This window comes from Malaclemys terrapin, chromosome 10 (genome assembly GCF_027887155.1).
Source record: "Malaclemys terrapin pileata isolate rMalTer1 chromosome 10, rMalTer1.hap1, whole genome shotgun sequence".
Taxonomy (NCBI): domain Eukaryota; kingdom Metazoa; phylum Chordata; order Testudines; family Emydidae; genus Malaclemys; species Malaclemys terrapin.
Window position 1 is genome coordinate 54,894,960 of NC_071514.1, and position 18,632 is coordinate 54,913,591.

Genomic DNA, 18,632 nt, shown 5'->3' on the forward strand with positions numbered 1-18,632 from the left:
TGGCATTGTGGGGTTCCATGTTTGAGTGTCCAGATCAAAGATCCGCAGTTTACCAGCTAGAATGTGCTTTTTCTGCCAACTCTTCATAAGAATGGCCATACTGGGTCAGACCAATGGTCTATTTAGCCCAGCAGCCTGTCTTCAGACAGTGGCGATCCATGCCCTGTCGTCCACTCCCAGCTTCTGCAAACAGACTCTAGGCTTTGAGTCAAGCTGGGATCTTCTTTCTTACACATCAACAGTAATACAATGTTCTACAGGCCATGTTATGCCCTCAGTAACCAACTGGAGCTTAGTAAAATTAACTGCTGGTGGTGAATTTGGTCTTTTGACCGCTCAAATGAGTAGCCAGGCAATGAGAGAAATGGGCCCCAGAGCAGGTAAGCGTTTGGGGGTATACGCACATCTCATCTTAGACTATGGTTGCCTACCTCTTTATGCACTTTTGTTCTGCTCTTTATCTCAGCTACTATCATTCCCACAATGGTGCCTCTGTAGGTGGCTCCAAGGGAAAAGAACTTCTTGTTGGAAGTGATGTCCTGATACCATGAGTCAGGGTACCTGGGAAGAAAAAGAGCAATACCCATGAATGCTTAGGGAACACACAGCATTTCAAATTGAGCCATGAGCCTGCAGTCAGGCCACCCTGTGGAATCTGGCAGGGTTACAGCATAAGCTGGGCCAGAATAAGACTTCAGTGGGAGACCTGCAACAAACACTCAGATGCTGAAGGAAGTAGTGCTGGCAGTCTAGTAGGTGTCACTCTTCTACAGGAGTCATTAGCCAGGGCCGGCTCCAGGCACTAGATGAGAAAGCACGTGCCTGGGGCGGCACATTGTAAGGGGCGGCACATTCCGGCTGCCCTGCCGTGGTTTTTTTTTTTTTTGCTTCGGCAGCCCCCCCGGACTTCCACCTGGCTCCCCACGCTCTGCTCCCAGCCCAGCCCTGCAGGGGCACGGACCCCACCTGGGGGCGCAGGAACTAGCAATCCCTGCCGCTCACCATGCCTCCGGGCTCCCTGGGATGCGCCACTCCCTGCCGCCTGCACCGGCCTCCGATCCCCCGCCACTCTGTGCCTGGCCCGGCCGTGCCGCCTTTAAAGGAGCGGCTGAGCCAGCACCTCCTGCAGCCCCCGGGGGCTCTGCCTGCCCGGCCGGGAGAGACACCCCAAGGCGGGAGGGGGAAACCCTCTTGCCCGGCTGCGAGTGGGCTGCAGCACCTGGCTGCCCATGAGCGGAGGGAGCGGGCGGGCGCCGCCCTTCACCCCCCTGCGAGCCGCCTTGGCCGCCCTCCATGCGCTCCCTGCGGCTGCCATTTTTTTGTTTGTTTTGTTTTTTTTGCTTCGGCAGTCCGGCAACCTTTTTTTTTTTTTTTGGGGGGGGGGGGGGGGGGGGGGGGGCTTGGGGCGGCAAACAAGCTAGAGCCAGCCCTGTCAATAGATATCCAAGCTAGGAAGTTTTGTTGATGCAGGGAATCTCTTCTGGATGGAGTTAAAACTAAGGCCTCTGCATGTAATCATTAAAGATCCCATGGCACTTTTTGTAAGGGTGTGGGTGTTAACCCAGGTGTCTGGACCATATCCCAGCTTGGCTAATTTCATTCTATGCTATCAGTAACCCGACTGACAAGGATTCCATCCTTTCTTGTGGAAACATGACTCCCACCTCCCTCCCCCCAAAAGTATTCCCTTTAAAGAGGCAGCCCGCTCCAAGATTTCCCCCCTTTATTACAAAGCTCCTTGTAAGATGCCCACCGTTCCCTTGGTGAGGGCTTTGGGATTCTTTAGAAACAAGAGAGTTTATCTGTTTCTGCTGTTCATTCTCAAGACCCCCGAATTCTGATGGACCATTGGCAGTGCTGTATAGGTGACACAGGAATAGACAGGCAGTGTGTGATGGTCAGGACTGAAGTTCATCGGCATGTGGGGCACCTGTCACAGTACCTGCCTATGCTCTCAGCTCCACACTTTCACACTAATTGTTTAGACTGTCTCTCCGTGCGCCCCTTCCACCCTCCACAAGAGTGTTACATACTCTATTGGGAACCAGTCACCGCAGAGCTGTTTCACCACATCTATGTCATCGTGGCAGAGAAGACGCAGGTTTATGTCACTAACTGCAGTTGGGGGCACCTCCTCTGTCATTCACACCTGCAAAGGAAAAGGAAGCATATTAGGAAAGATGCACTGGAAAGCTTCAGATTTGAGACGTGTTAGTATCTGGAAAAAAGGCAACACTGGGGCTAGGGGGAGTCTTCACTGCCAAGCAAGTCATTCTTAGGCCAATCTGAGTTCTGTATGGCACAGGGAGATAAAAATCATGATTTAAAAAAAAAAAAAAAGGGGGGGGGGGGAGTTCCTCATTTAAATTACAAGTTTTTCCTTTAAAAATAATCTGTTTAAAATTAAATCTGACGTTAGTACAAAATATGTTAAATAAAAAAAAAAAATGCTGAATCCATGAGCCCCCACAAAAAAAGCTTTGGGTTAAAGGCTGCTTTTCTATATAAAAACAGAATTAGGGGGAAAATGTTCAAATTTGGAGGTCACGCTTTATAACTATGGCACAATAGGTCATGTACTGTATTAGGAGCTTGAGCCTGTGGAAGATCCAGGCCCGTGCTACTGGATGCAAGAGACTTGCAAAGTCATCACAGCATTGAGACCCAGCCTCTAACTCCAGGAGACACCATCTTTGTATCTCATCAGGATCATCCACTGAGCCCACCTGGGTGATCTCACATTCCTATGTTATAGCTTCTCCGTACCTGAGCTGTGACTGGCTCAGTTCTCAAATTATTAGTTTTTATGATTCCACTCATCATGGATACTTACTCTAATTATGGTGTACCCTCCTAAATGGCAAAAAAATGTATCAAATCCAGTGTAAAGGCTCTATTTAATTGTAAATTAACATGTTTTAACAATTCTCAACCAATAAGAAACACCTTTCTTTAGAAAATAAAGGAAGTACAAATGGAAATATTGATTTAAATCATCAGTTTTAATCAAAGTTTCCACTTAGTGATTTAAATTAGGATTTAAGTGACTGATGTAAATCAATCCACCCTGCAGGGAATGTTTAAATACAAACCTTGACACCCTCTCTTCCCACTCCAGAATCAGTGTAATTATAGAAAACTTTCATTATAGTTTTGCTATGACAATATTGTCAATGTATTTAAGTACTAGGGAATAAAGCAGCCAATAGGTGGCAGAGCAAACACACACTGGTATGCACAAAGGAAGCAGAGCCAGGTTACACTTGCTAGTCAGAACAAGTGTTCTCTACAAGATGCCAAGTGGTAGGTGGCCTAGAGCACTGGCTTTCAAACTGTGGGTTGTGACCCAGTACTGGGCTGTGGAATGTAAGGCACTGGGTCGCGGCGGCTCTTGTCAGCACCACCGACTGGGCCGTTAAAAGGCCCATTGGTGGTGCTGCCAGGCTAAGGCAGGCTAGTCCCTACCTGTTCTGACACCACGCTGTGCCCCGGAAGCGATCAGCAGCATGTCTGGCTCCTTGGGGGTGGGGGAGGGGAGGTCACGGGGCTCCACACACTACCCCCATCCCGAACACCGGCTCCACACAGGACTCCAAGCTGGGGGGTGGGGGAGGGTGCCTGCGGGCAAGAGCCGTGTGGAGCTGCTTGTGCATCTCTGCCTAGGAGCCGGACCTGCTGCTGGCCACTTCCGGGGCACAGCGTGGTCCACGGTGCCAGGACAGGCAGGAAGCCTGCCTTAACACCCCCACTGCGCCATTGACCGGGAGTCACCCAAGGTAACTCCACGCCCCAACCCCATGCCCCAATCCTCTGCCCCAGCCCTGAGCCCCCCCCAAAACAAGAGCCCCTTCCTGTACCCCAAACCCCTCATTCCCAGCCCCACCCCAGAGCCTGCACCCCCAGCCCAGAACAATGACCCCCCTCTCACACCCCAATCCCCTACCCCAGCCCAGATCCCCCTCTCATACCCCTGAACCCCTCATTCCTGGCCCTCACCTCTGCACCCCAACCCTCTGCCCCAGCCTTGAGCCCCTCCCACACCCCAAACCCCTCATCCCCAGCTCTGTTGAGTCGTGGGTATCAACAATTTTCTTCAACTGGGTTGCCAGAAAAAAAAATTTGAAAACCACTGGCCTACAGTAGTAAACAAGTTATGAGAAGCCAGAGAAACAACAGGTGAATGAACAGCAACTGTTAATCTGAATCCCCACAAGCCACCTTTAGTTATAAGTACCTCTGTTGGTCCCTCCCCTCTCCAGGATTCTATAGCTTCAGAGTTTTTCCCTATTACAGCAGCTCTTAGATGATCTGTGGAGCTCTCGGTCACAATCAGGAAGCTTTCCTTAGGACTTCAAGCAATGCCTTCTACTAGTTGTAATCCAATTCAGGACTCTCAGGATTTCCAAATGCTTGTTTGATGAATACTCAAAACCAGCCAGCTCCCTCTTTTTGTCTGGTGCTTCTCTGGGTCAAATTCAAGTGATCAAATATCAGAACACCAGAACTGGAAGGGAAAGCAGTGAAGGACATAATGGGGGCTGCAGGCAACCTGTAAAATCCAGGGGTATGTCTACACTTGCAGAGTTTTAGCTTTGGTTTGTGTACTCACTTAATTCCTCAGGCGTCAGAGTGTTTACATTAGCAGCACTTCCATCAGCAATGAGCAGCAGCAGTCTAGGGCAGCTATCCCACAGTGCAGCTCTCTCCAGTTTGAGGATGGGTCTTGTGTGAAGGGGACGCAGGTGATGGGGGAGGGGGAGAGAGAGAACATCCTGGGTCCCTGCACAGCCTCCTCTCCCCAAACACTGATCAGCTCCAGTAGTTCAGCATTGCTCCAAGCAGGGAATCATTTGCTCCGTGGAGCAGGCCTTGTCACCTGGCCAGATAAATGAGCATTTGCCAAGAATACAGGAAGGGGATTTTCAAAGTTCCCGGGGCTTTACAGGGGGAGGGGTCGATGTCTGTTTACCTGCTGAGTTTCACTGCACAAAGTCATTGGCAAGTGTAGACGCTCCCATGGTTTTTGCACAAAAAAGGGACTTTTTCTGCTTTAAATGGCAAGTGTAGACATGCCCCTAGAACAGGGGTAGGCAAACTATGGCACACGTGCTGAATGCGGCACGCGAGCTGATTTTCAGCAGCACTCACACTGCCCGGGTCCTGGCCACCGCTCTGGGGGGTTCTGCATTTTAATTTAATTTTAAATGAAGCTTCTTAAGCATTTTAAAAACCTTATTTACTTTACATACAACACTAGTTTAGTTATATATTATAGATTTACAGAAAGACCTTCTAAAAATGTTAAAATGTATTACTGGCATGCGAAACCTTAAATCAGAGTGAATAAATGAAGACTCTGCACACCACTTCTGAAATGTTGCCAACCTACGCCATAGAGTCAAACAGATACACAAAACAAAGGGGAGTAGCCAAGCAGCCACACCCATCACACTGCTGTAAATTTATTTTCATCTGATCTCTCTAATCCTGTCCTACTGACTCAAATTGCCCTCAGGAAGGCATAGAGCTGGAGGGGAGTGGTGGTGTCCACCAGAGAATCTCTGTGTCAAGACGGTCTATAGCTACAGCATAAAATAGTCTGAGAAACCCTGTCCTATGGACTTCGATGTTTCATGAGCAGGCCCCACACAGAACTACAGCGCACACAGATTCAGAATGAGCAATGAGACAAGATGCAGACACTCAAGCCACTGATTGCAGTCACTCCACCCATCCATCAGATGTCATCCCATTAACTTGTTTGAGCCCAGTGATAGTGTAAAGACCAAAAACCCCAACTGCAAGACAGAAGCCCTTTTCCTTTTGTCTCATGGCTTTGATTGGTTACAGGTACATTACCACAGGTAATGGTATAGAGAAAAAGGTTATCTTTAGAAAGCATGGAGTTAAGTATAGGATTAGAACAAGGTACCCCAGAGACAAAAGCATCCCGGAGTCTGTATTTTGTTTTGCTGGAAATAGAATGACCACCATTAACCTTCTTGTACTGGGCTAGTCCACAGCACATGGTAGTTCAGTAACGAGGAGACAGATAACAAAACCAACTAATACTAAGAATCAGGAAAATTACTGATCAATCTGTAACACTGTGGGAAACCCAGGAGGATCATGCTCTCACATTCATAGATTTTAACGCCAGAGGGGACCATGGGATAATCTAGTTTGACCTAACACCGGGGTTCCCAAACTTGGTTCACAGCTTGTTCAGGGTAAACCCCTGGCAGGCCGCGAGACGCTTTGCTTACCTGAGCATCCGCAGGTATGGCTGCTCGCAGCTCTCAGTGGCCACAGTTCACCATTCCTGGCCAATGGGAGCTGCGGGAAGCGGTGCGGTGGACGCTCAGGTAAACAGTGTCTCGTGGCCTGCCAGGGGCTTATACTGAACAAGCCACGAACCAAGTTTGGGAACCCCTGACCTAACATTATCTTGATGATATCCCACAGAGGGAATCCCCAAAGCAGAAGGCTATGTCTGTGCTTCCCCAGCTGGGCCAGCAAGAGCAGAGACATGATCCCGCCATCCGGTGTGTTTCTCCAAATGAAGAGGTGTTTGTCTCACAGCCCTATGCACAGAATGGGTACAGCCAGAGCAGAAACACGAAGTGTCCCCAACCATGGCTCAACCACAAATTGGAGGGCTCATCTCTTTGGCAGAGAGGAGAGTACATGGTCTAGAGTCCATTGATCCTTGATGCGTCTGCTAAGAGGGGGCTAATTCAAGTGTGGTTTTTGTAATGTAGATATCTGTTTGATCGGAAGTGGAGAGAGGCCAAAAAATCATTTTGCACAGGCCACTGAGCAATCTTGGTCAGTTATACTGCTGCAGGAGGTGTGATTACCAACTCTGACAATTTTGCTGTGAATTTCACAATATTTGGTGTTTTTCTTAAAGACTCAGCTGCCAGGTTCATATAACCAAAAATCTCCAAATCTTTCAAAAAAGCTTTTAGCCCTCATATTTAGAGAAAAGCCAGGAACATGAAAAGAGTACAATCTAAATGCTCAGAAATCAGAAGACCAAAGGGGGGGGGGGGGGAAATCCGTATTTTTTTTTTTTTAAACAAAGATTTTAAACCCAGTTTTCTAATTTTTGGAGGGCTAACTCATGATTTTTGAATGCTTGGGGTTGGTGATACCAAAAAGAACAGTGTGTGAAAGCAAGTGCATAATCTACTGCTGAAGGGTGGGCTCTGCCCAATTTACAGGTGCTCCAGTAAACCTCTGATCCTAGTACTCTGAGAGGGAAGAGATTTAATTCCAGCCCATGCCGTGATTGTGCAGGGTGTATAATTTAAAACACTGTCATGATTACAAAATCACTTCAGTTACATAGAGCTCTCTAAGGCAGTCAAATAAAGAGAATAAAGCAATTGCAGCAATGATTTGGGTTTGAGCTGCTCTGACAGCGCATTCAGTGCTGACCAATTCTCCAGGGAGCTGGGAACAACACATTCCTTGAGGTCCTTGGGAACAATTTTGGAGAAAACATTTTCAAAAGTTGTGGCTGTAGCAAAGTATGCGTTCAATTCAACTCCCTGCTGAAGAGCCATTAAAGCTATCCAAAAATAACAGCTACAATCACAATGCAGAATATTTCCATGCAAAACCAGAAGATTCACAGGATACTTGGTCCTTGGAATACAGTGAAAAACCTGAGGAAGGGATACTGTTACTGATACTAATGAGAACAACCCTCAGCTAGGACCCTGACATTCTTCCACTGCACTTCCGCAGTCCACTGGCATGTTTCTGGAAGAGTACTTGGGAACAGTTGACTATACATCATTCTTCCAATAATATGGGGCTGCAGTGGCCTAGCAGACTGAGCACCATGCTGGGAACTAGGAGATCAGCCATTGGCTCATTGTGTGACCTTGAACAAGCCACAACACCTCTCTGAGCCTCAGATACCCCAAAATACAACAGGGATAAATGTATTTTCCTATCCTTTAAAATACTTTGAGATCCAAGGATGGTAAGCACTATACCAAACTACTGAGTATTATTTTTAGTGTTTTCTGCAGTTCTCACTTTTAAGAATAAAACTTTGCTAACCCTTTCCCCATCCAGAAAAGTCAGAAAAGCTTTCAACACTGGGGCAGTGTTTCCTAAACGGTGGCTCCATCAGTAGGTCACAGGAAGGGTCTTGGGTTGCCTGTCACTGCCCCTCCCATCACGTCCTGTGCATACCCCAGAAGTACCCTCCTCTGCCCTACCCCCACCCCAGCAGGGGCAAGAGGGGCAGTTTGACCTGGACCTCCACACTGAGCGGCATTGTGACATGGTGCACGGGGTTACAATGCCATTCAGGTTTGGCCCAGCTACTGCTCCATCATTCAGTCCCATACTTCAAGAATAAGAGGGCAGGTGAAATTAAAAACAACACATTTAAACAGATGAGAAACTACTTTTATGCAGCCTATAATTAACATATCTCAGGATATTAAAGGAAATAACTTAGTAAGTTTCAAAAGAGGATTGGTCACATATGAGCAGGAACAGCATAGCAATGACACCAGCTAGACTAACAACTACAAGACCCATCAAATCCTCAGACGTCATCAGATTACCAGTTGGAACAGCATTGTATTCACAGTTAGATACTTCGAAAGGTTTTACATCTACCTCCCATATTGCTATTATGACAGAAGGGACACTTGACTAGAAGGATCATTGGTCCTTTCTAGTCTGGCAGATCCTGTGCGTTTTGAAAGAGGACAACCTAACATGTCTCTGGGCCAAGATACCAAAGGTAAAAGAGATTAAGCTAAAGCAAGCATGGACATACTCCAATTACATTATTTCACAACATTCAGCAGCAGTCTCAAACGGAAATACTGTACAGTATTTGTATCTTATTACTACACCTTCTGGTTTGTGCTCTGTTTATGTAATTGTTCCCTGTGTATCTTGCCTCCTGGGAACTCTTGAAGCCAAGTTTAGTCTGGTCTGTACATAACCCTCAAGCTCCTTCTACAGCAGCTGGGAAGGGTTTCAATGTTCTCCAAGGACATGTAACTGGAGAGAAGAACAATTGTTTCCACTGGTGATGGGTCTGGAAATCCATAGGAAAGTATACTCAAGAAGAGCTACTGCCAACAAGGGAGAGAAATAAATAGATCAAGTTACCAGAAGAGGCAACTAAAGAAAAGCATGCCAGCATGATTTTGTTTTCTTCCAGATTAAATTTAAAAAATATTAACTAGCATAGAGCTAAGAACCAATCCCTGTGGAACCCTAATACACCCGCTCAATGATGATTCCCCATTTACAATTACATTTTGAGACCTATCAGTTAGCCAGCTTTTAATCCATTTAATGTGTGTCATGTTATTTTATATTGTTCTAGTTTTTTTTTTTTTTTTTTTTTTTTTTAATTAAAGTGTCATGCGGTACCAAGTCAAACGCCTTACAGAAGTCCAACTATATTATGTCAATATTATTACCTTTATCAACCAAATTTGTAATCTCATTGAAAAAGACAAGTTAATTTGATAGGATCTGTTTTTCATAACTGCATGTTACTTGGCAGTACATTACCCTCCTTTAATTCTTTGTTCTATATCAGCCCCTCCATTATCTTGCCCAGGATCAATATCAGATTGACAGGCCAATAATTATCTGGGTCATCCCATTTACTGGCACATTAGCTTTCTTCTAGCGTTTGGACCTTCCCCAGTGTGCCAAGGCTTATAGGGGGGGAAGAAGGGGGAAAAGAGGAACCACCACCATTAACAGTCCAACAAGCTCCTAAACCAGTTTGGATGCAAGTTATCCAGACCTGACAATTTTAAAATGTCTAACTTTAGTAGCTGTTTAATATCTTCCTGAGATACTAGTGGAATGGAATGAGTACTGTGATGTCATTAGACATTTCCCCCCTTCTCAAATACAGAACAGAGATATTTATTGAACATTTCTTCCTTTTCTCCATTATTATTGATATTCTACCATTTCCATCTAGTAACGGACCAGTACCATTGTTAGGATTTTTTGTTCCTAAAACTTTATCCTTAACTGTGCCAGCCATGGATTTCTCCTTATGCCCCTTTGCTTCCCTTATCAATTTTCTACAATTCCTAGCTTCTGATTTATATTCGTTACTCTCAACTTCCCTTTTCATCAACATTTTTTTGTTGTATGTCTGGATTATGCAGTTATGCATTTGAAAAAGACAATTAATTGTTTTCCTTCCCCTTATACCTTTGGGCAATGGCACTGATCTAAATTTTAGTGGAAGGGGCTTAATATTCCCCTAAGCCTACAGATGTCAGAAAGAGGATACAACATGTTATGGTGCCATTGAATTTTAAACAGAGTGCAGAAAAGCTGTGAAAAATACAGGAAGGGAAAGATCATGTGCATCTAAACTAATTTTATGCCTCCCCCTTCAGTGATATAAAAAGTTTAGCAAAATAACTCTGGTTTTAGGAAGTAGATTTTTGTCCCATCAATGTCCATTAGTTATAAGGGAACCCACCAAATAATTAATAAAGTAATTAATATATAAATAAATAAATAGTTGAATTTTATTTATTTATTTATTTAACAGGAATCAATTGCAGTTGGAGGGGGTTTCCTGAAGACAAGGTGATGGTGGCAATTTGCATCATCAACAGTGGAGAGGAAAGGAGAAGAGCAGCAAGCAGGGGGTCAGGAGATGGAGGAGAAGCATACGAGTCATCAAAGAAGCAGGAGCACAGGGATCCTCTGTAAGCACAACTCCCTGATCTGAACTATGCTGCTGCAGCGTAAACCCTTATTACAGCAGTGGAAGGGGTTTTTCCCCTCACTGAAGTAAGTCACCTCACCAAGAAGTCCTCCATTGACTTAGCTACATCTACAGTGGAGAGTTAGGTCAACCTAACTCTAGCACACAAGGTGTGAAATTTTTCACATCCCTGACCAATGTAGCTAAGTTTTAGGTGTAGACCAGGCCTAACAACTTTGGAAAAGTGGAACAGAAGTAACAGTGGAAGGAAATGAGGGTGGATAAAAGGGTAAAGAACAACTAGATTTCTTCAGATTAGTGGATCCTATAATTTAGGGAATGTTATCCTGATTTTCCCATGATCCAGCCATTCTGTTCTTATGGACAGTTGAATCAGTCAGTGCTACAAGTCATTCTCAAGTCTGGCACCCTCCACAAACTAAAGAATTACTGTGGATCTTCATTACTGGGCATGGCTGCTCTGGATGGGGAACATAACTGTTTAGCTGTTACCACTCAAGAAAGATCTTGGAGCCACCGTGGATAATTCTCTGAAAACATCCACTCGATGTGCAGTGAATGTCAAAAAAGCGAATAGAACCTTAGGAACCATTAGCAAAAGTATAGATAAGAAGACAGTAAATATCATAATGCCACTATATAAATCCATGGTATGCCCACACCTTGAACACTGCATGCCATTCTGGCTGTCCCCATCTCAAAAGAGGTATAGTAGAAATAGAAAAGATACAGAGAAGGGCAAGAAAAATGATTACCGGTATGGAGATAAAAAGACTGGGACTGTTCAGCCTGGAAAAAACAACACTAAAAGACAGATATGATAAGAGATCTAGAAAATCAAGAATGGTGTAGAGAGTGAATAAGGAAGTGTTATTTATTCCTTCATAGAACACAAGAATCAGAGGTCATCCAATGAAATCAATAGGCAACACGTTTAAAACTAAAAGGAAATATTTCTTCACACAATGAACAGTCAACTCGTAGAACTTGTTGCCAGGGGATGCTGTGAAGGCCAAAAGAATAGCTGGGTTCAAAAATGAATGAGAGAAGTTCATGGAGTAGAGGTCCATCAATGGCTATTAGCCAAGATGGTCAGTGATGCAACCCCATGCTCTGGGTGTTCCTAGAGCTTTGACTGCCACATGCTGAGACTGGATGACAGAGGATGGGTCATATGATGATTACCCTGTTCCGTTCATTCCCTCTGCAGCAGTTGGCACTCACCACCGTCAGAAGACAGGATACTGGGCTAGATGGACCATTGGTCTGACTCAGTATGGCCATTCTAATGTACAGCAGTTCACCCTTCCTTTAGTTTATCCCGCTTGTCCCTCCTCACTTCTTGTACACCATCAGGCTCAGCTAAAAATCCACGGAACATTTTAAGAGATATTCAAAAGGCAGGAGGAGAGTTTATGATCAGCTAAAACTGGTGAAGGGGACTTATTTGAGTTTGAGACAAGAGATATGAACTTAGTTATTCTCTTTAGAAGTGATTATTCCTTTCGAGAATCTCAGGAGTCTCCCAAGGCATGTCTACACTACAGGTGGGAGGTGTGACTCCCAATGTGGGAGGGTCGACTCGTGCTAGCTAAGCTTGAGCTGGTGCCTAAAAATAGCAGTGTGGACACTAAGGCACTGGCAGCAGCTCAAGCTAGCCACTCAAGTCCAACCCGACATGACCTCTGGGATCTGAGCATGGGTGCCTAGCCAGAGCTGCCGCCAATGCTGCAGCATCCTACTTATTGGAAGCTTCAACATATACAGAGTTAGTCAGTGCTTGACCTTTCTCTTAGAGATAGTTAATTTCAATCAGGATCGAGGCACTTGGGCTCACAGTCCTAGGAAACTTGCATTGCTTTACCTCTTCTCTGAATAAAAGCCTTCAGTGCTACCAAAACCAGTGTCTTTCACCAACATTAAAATCCCTACAAAACAGTTATACAAATAAGTAGCAGACACTTCTTTCCTCCTATTGCCCCAAACTCCTCTCTGCCAGCTCCAATTACAGTATGCACACAGCAGAACCTGGACCAAAACTTCAGAGCAGAATGCACAAAACCAGTCATTAACTCTCACCTTTGGTTTTCTTCCTGCCATGGAAGATCAGAGTTTGAAACTGACTTCAGAAGGATGTCAAGAAATACACATTCAAAAACATCACCCAATCTACACAGTAAGTGCCTCTTCACAGTAGTTACATATTTGAAGGCAAAACAATAGCCTTTAACCCTTTTTAGGCAAACCCCTGATACTTTGAACATTTCAAGCCTAGACTCCTTACACCAGAGGTGGGCAAACTATGGCCTACAGGCTGGATTCGGCCCACCAGCCCTTTTAATCTGGCCCTTGAGCTCCCACTGGGGAGCAGGGTCTGGTGCTTGCCCCACTCCAGCTGGGGAGCAGGGTTGGGGGCCGTTCCATGCAGTTCCCGGAAGCAGCGGCATGGCTTCCCTCCAGCACCTACGTGTTGGGGCAGCCAGGAGCTCAGCTCTGCACACTGCCCCCATCCCAAGTGCAGCCCCCGCAGCTCCCATTGGCTGGGAACTGCTGCCAAGGGGAGCTGCAGGGGCGGTGCCTACAGACGGCAGCGTGCAGAGCCACCTGGATACGCCTCTGCGTAGGAGCTGGAGAAGGGATATGCCGCTGCTTCAGGGAGCCACTTAAGGTAAGCGCCGCCTGGAGCCTGCACCCCTGAGCCTCTCCCTGCGCCCCAACCCCCTGCCCCAGCCCTGATCCCCCTCCCACCCTTCAAACCCCTCAGTCCCAGCCTGAAGCACCCTCCTGCACCCCAAACCCCACACCCCTAGCTGGAGCCCTCATCCCTCCCCCCACACCCCACTCCCCTGCCCCAACCTGGAGCCCCCTCCTGCACCCTGAACTCATTTCTGGCCCTGGCCCGGAGCCCACCCCCCCAACCACAGCCCTCACCCCCTCTCGCACCCCAATCTCAATTTTGTGAGCATTCATGGCCCACCATACAATTTCTATGCCTAGATGTGGCCCTCGGGCCAAAAAGTTTGCCTTGCCTTACACTGTTTTTCAATGGAGCAAAATATCAGTGCCACTGACAATGTGAATTATCTTCCTGTCTCATCTCTTTAAACCAAAACTTCACCAGCTCTTCTGCCCTGTGGCTACAGTTTTAAACTATATTACTGTTTAAAATGAAGTGAAGTGGTAGGTTCTGCTGGAGTCTATACTCCAGTAACATTCTGTCTTCAAAGCAGGCTGCATGTGGCATAACTTTCTGCTGTCCCACATACAGCATTCCCTCAGGGAATGATAAACAAGAGTCACTGAGAGGGTTTTTCTGTTAAATCTATTCTGGCTAGATGTGGAAAAGAAACGTACTTTGTGACAACTGGGTTAATGGGGGATGAAACAAGAGGGTCAGATTAAAGCCAAGTTTGTTGCACAAGGCCTGCCAACAAGAGGAGAAATTTAATGCCAAGGCTGAATATGGCAACTTTCCAATAAGTAGCTGCTCCTCCTCCAAGCCACTCATCATGTACGCTGGGCATGCTGGCATTACAAAATTAGAACAGGCAGTGACAAACAAACAAAAACAAAAAAGCAGCTAGTCTTAATCCAGTTAACAGTGCACACACTCGGAGGCTAGAACTTCATATCTGTTTAATGGGGACAGGATCTAGAAATTCAAGACAAACTCCTGAGGGATTATTTGTAGTGGTAGTTCTGGAGCACTACCTGTCAATTAATAAAATCCAGTCACTTAGCACACATGCCATAATAAGAGACACTGCCAAGTACTTGGTTATGGTTTTTAATACCTTGTTTGCAATAGCCTCCAAGAGGCTTAGAGAGAATATTTTCCCCCTTGGCAAACACATTCTTCTCCCAGATCCTGCATTTCAAATACAGTGTAAACCAAAATGGCTCCTCTGATTTCTTCCCTGATGGAGTTTTCCCAACATTAGTGATGTAGGCACAGTTCTGAGAGACTTTGTAGCTCTTCCAACACAGTAACATTTCAAAGAGAGTCTGGTACAGATTTGTGCCAGTGTCCCCAATAACCAGGCTAAGGGAGGAATTCAAAATAGAATGGCGATTTAGCTAGCTTTTAAAAACTGGATTATCTTGGTATTCCTACCTTTCCAGAAGAGTCAAAAAGACATTCTAGGATATCAAATCCCAGAAGCCTTATTGCAATTATTTGTATTTAAGGCATCACAGGATGGATGGTGCACTCCACATATCATCAGGAAACCAGGAATGATGTACGTAATTTAATGAAGGTTTTAGACTGTATTAAACTTTGAACTTTGCAGAAGTAGTATCTGGAATGCGAGAGAAGAATAGCAGAAAATAAAGCTAACAAGTTTCTCCAGTCTCTCTTCTTTATGATGTCCCAAACATAAAATCACAGAACTGGAAGGACTCATCTAGTCCAGTCCCCTGCACTCATGGCAGGACTAATTATCTAGACCATTCCTGACAGGTGTTTGTCTAACCTGCTCTTAAAAATCTCCAATGATGGAGATTCCACAACTTCCCTAGGCAATTTATTCCAGTGCTTAACCACTCTGACAGTTAGGAAGTTATTCCTAACGTCCAACCTAAACCTTACTTGCTCCAATTTAAGCCCATGGCTTCTTGTCCTATCCTCAGAGCTTAAGAAGAACAATTTTTCTTCCTCTGCCTTGTATCAACCTTTTTACATACTTGAAAAAAGTATGTCCCCTCTCAGTTTTCTCTTTTCCAGACTAAACAAACCCAATTTATTCAAATCTTCCCTCATAGGTCATGTTTTCCAGACCTTTAAACATTTTTGTTGCTCTTCTGTGGACTCTCTCCAATTTGTCCACATCCTTCCTGAAATGTGGTGACCAGAACTGGATACAATACTCCAGTTGAGGCCTAATCAGTGTGGAGTAGAGCAGAAGAATTACTTTTTGCGTCTTGCTTACAAAACTCCTACTAATACATCCCAGAATGATGTTCGCTTTTTTTGCAACAGTGTTACACTGTTGACTTATATTTAGCTTGTGGTCCACTATGACCCCCAGGTCCACAGTACTCCATCCTAGGCAGTCATTTCCCATTTTGTATGTGTGCAACTGATTGTTCCTTCCTAAATGGAGTACTTTGCATTTGTCCTTATTGAATTTCATCCTATTTACTTCAGACCATTTCTCCAGTTTGTCCAGATCATTAGGAATTTTAATCCTATCCTCCAAAGCACTTGCAACTCCTCCCAGCTTGGTATTGTCCGTAACTTTATAAGTGTACTCTGTATGCCATTATATAAATCATTGATGAAGAGATTAAACAGAACCAGACCCAGAACTGATCCCCGCTCGTCATGCCCTTCCAGCATGACTGTGAACTACTGATAACTACTCTCTGGGAACGGTTTTCCAACCAGTTTTGTACCCACCTTATAGTAGCTCCATCTAGGTTGCATTTCCCTAGTTTATTTATGAGAAGTTTATGCAGGACAGTATCAAAAGCTTTACTAAAATAAAGATATGATTTTATCATAAGAATGAAGTACTAATGGTAACCCTATGGGTGTTAGAGGTCAGTAGAGGCACTAAAGCTCACCTACCAAAGTTTGCTTTCACTGAAGCCCGCACCTCTAGTCTGTACAATATGGTGAAGATAGGCACACTGAGGCCTATGTGGGCTGCTTTGCAGATTGCCAACAGGTCGTCTCTGTGCTGTGTGCATAGAATACCACCACTGACTGGGTCAAAATATATTTATTTGTGCAGCACCAGTGATCTCAGTACTGAAGAACACCCAAAAGTAAACACAATCCCCACTCCAAAGAGCTAACAGTAGGCCTAAAAGAAATGTCGGACTGTTCCCTGATACAAAAACAAGCATAGGTGATTCGGTCTTTTTCATATGCATAATATTAAGTTGAAGGCACCTTGTCCTTCCACAGGCAGAGACAGATGCTTTGAATTCCATTGTCACAGCACCTCTGACTTAGCAACATCTGAGCAGTGTAATCTAGACTCAGACTTCCATAAAGAAGGTGATAATACTTCTCAGTTTAGATAATGATAGGAGGGTGAGGAACTCCAAATCTTTAAAGTGGTATTAATAGAAGACAACCTTGCAAGCCAAATGCTTTTTCAGTTTCTCTGCAAGATCTTACAATAAAATAATAATATCACACAATAAAAAACCCTTAATTTTTAGTAACAAGTAGCCAGCTAAAAGGTACAGAACAGAAGAGCTACTCCAACAATGGTATGCCAGAGTAACGTTTAATATATCACTGTATGATTCTTCACTAATTACCAGTCAGACAAAGACTTGTTAAAGAAGGAGTAATCTATTTTTTGTCGAAGTACAAATTTCTTGGTCAAGGTATTTAGTCAAGATGCAGACTCCAGAGAAAATAATACAAAACATAATAATGATAAGTAGTAAATAAAAAGATTTCACGGTCCATTCAAAAGCATTTGGCTGTCTGGATTTGGCCTGCAGTCTACCTATTGACTATCCCTGGGTTAAAGCATTGATTTGCAAGGCAAGACACAGATTATCTGACCAACTGTAACTAAAATCATCTACTTAAGATATTATTTTGGAACCCACCTGAAGACCAAGGAATCATCAGGGCTCTACTAGAGAAGAAGAGGTTATGAGATCTGATTAGTCCACAAGTAAATTCACTGGGAGAAGCTATTCCATACCAGAGGGCTCTTTAATCTAGCAGACAAGGCCAAATGAGATCCTATAGTTAAAAATTAAGTCAGTAACATGCAAACTAGAAATAAGATGCACATTTTTAACAATGAAGGTAATTAATCATGGGAATAGTTTACCAAGGATTTTTTCTGAAAAATATGCTCCAGTTCAACAACTGGTTGAACTGGATACAGGGATCACTGGGTCAAAACTATGGCCTGTGTGATGCAGGAAGTCAGACAAGATCATAATGGTCCCTTTTGGCCTTAAAATATGAGACATGAAGCTACTCAACCCTGCACAGGAAAGCAAAGACATGAATTTGAAACCCTGGAAATGGGCTAAGTATTCGGAGATGAAACTGGATGCTCGTGCAGAATGTATAACAGTGTACTTGCAGAATCCTTTTTGAATAAAGACACTCTGCTGATGCCAATGCACTGGACATTTTCTGTGCTGTTCAACAAGCAAAAGGGGGGAAAAATCAAATCACTGTACAATCCACTGCTAAAAGAAAAGCTGACATAACCTATTATTCTAATGCAATAAGAAATGGGAAAGCCTATTCAATATGCAAGTTATATTGTAAACTCTTCAGAACAGGGAATGTTTTTTTTTTTTTTAAATGCTGTACTGAAACTGCGTATGTTTACAGTGCTAGAAAACAGGTTGCTCTAAACTTCAAGAAGAGAAAGTTGCCGGTTATTCTGTAGATTTTCCAAGTCAAAATTGAGCAAGTCCCTCCCATCCTGGTGCTGGTAAGCACTATGCTGAAGTGCTATCTTTCAGATGAGATACAAAACTGAGTTTGACCTATTTTGATTAAAGATCTCATGACACTTTATGAAAGAACGTGGTGTTCACCTAACATCCTGCTCAAATTCCAAGTTGTGTGACTACCTTCTCCCAACTGAAACTTCCACCTGCAATTTCAATTGGACATGATATTCTTCTTCAATCCTTGTCCTAACTAGGGATCTAAATAGCATTTAAAAAAGTAACCATTTAAACTATTGAAACTATATCAGCTAAACGTTTAATTCTTAACAAGTTCATAATCTACCCCATGTATATATTATCTTTGTCAAGTGTCTTAACTGTCTATTTTTGTTATTAGTAACGTATAAAACCCACTTTTTTGTTTAACGTTTTACATACTATCCCGAGCCGTCCAAAACCACAAAAGGTCCGATTAGAATTTCAACTCTAC

At 44.2% G+C, this 18,632-nt stretch overlaps 1 protein-coding gene across 1 annotated transcript in view; it reads right to left on the minus strand.

Annotated features, from left to right (window-relative positions):
* The window catches only part of NAA60 (N-alpha-acetyltransferase 60, NatF catalytic subunit), a 39,348-nt gene that overhangs the window by 16,081 nt on the left and 4,635 nt on the right, over positions 1-18,632 (minus strand). Inside the window, exons 2-3 of the mRNA XM_054041784.1 lie at positions 2,034-2,149; positions 432-561 (exon numbers count right to left, since the gene is read on the minus strand). Coding sequence (XP_053897759.1) covers positions 432-561; positions 2,034-2,143 — 240 coding nt within the window. The 5' untranslated portion in view covers positions 2,144-2,149. The remainder of the gene's footprint in view (positions 1-431; positions 562-2,033; positions 2,150-18,632) is intronic.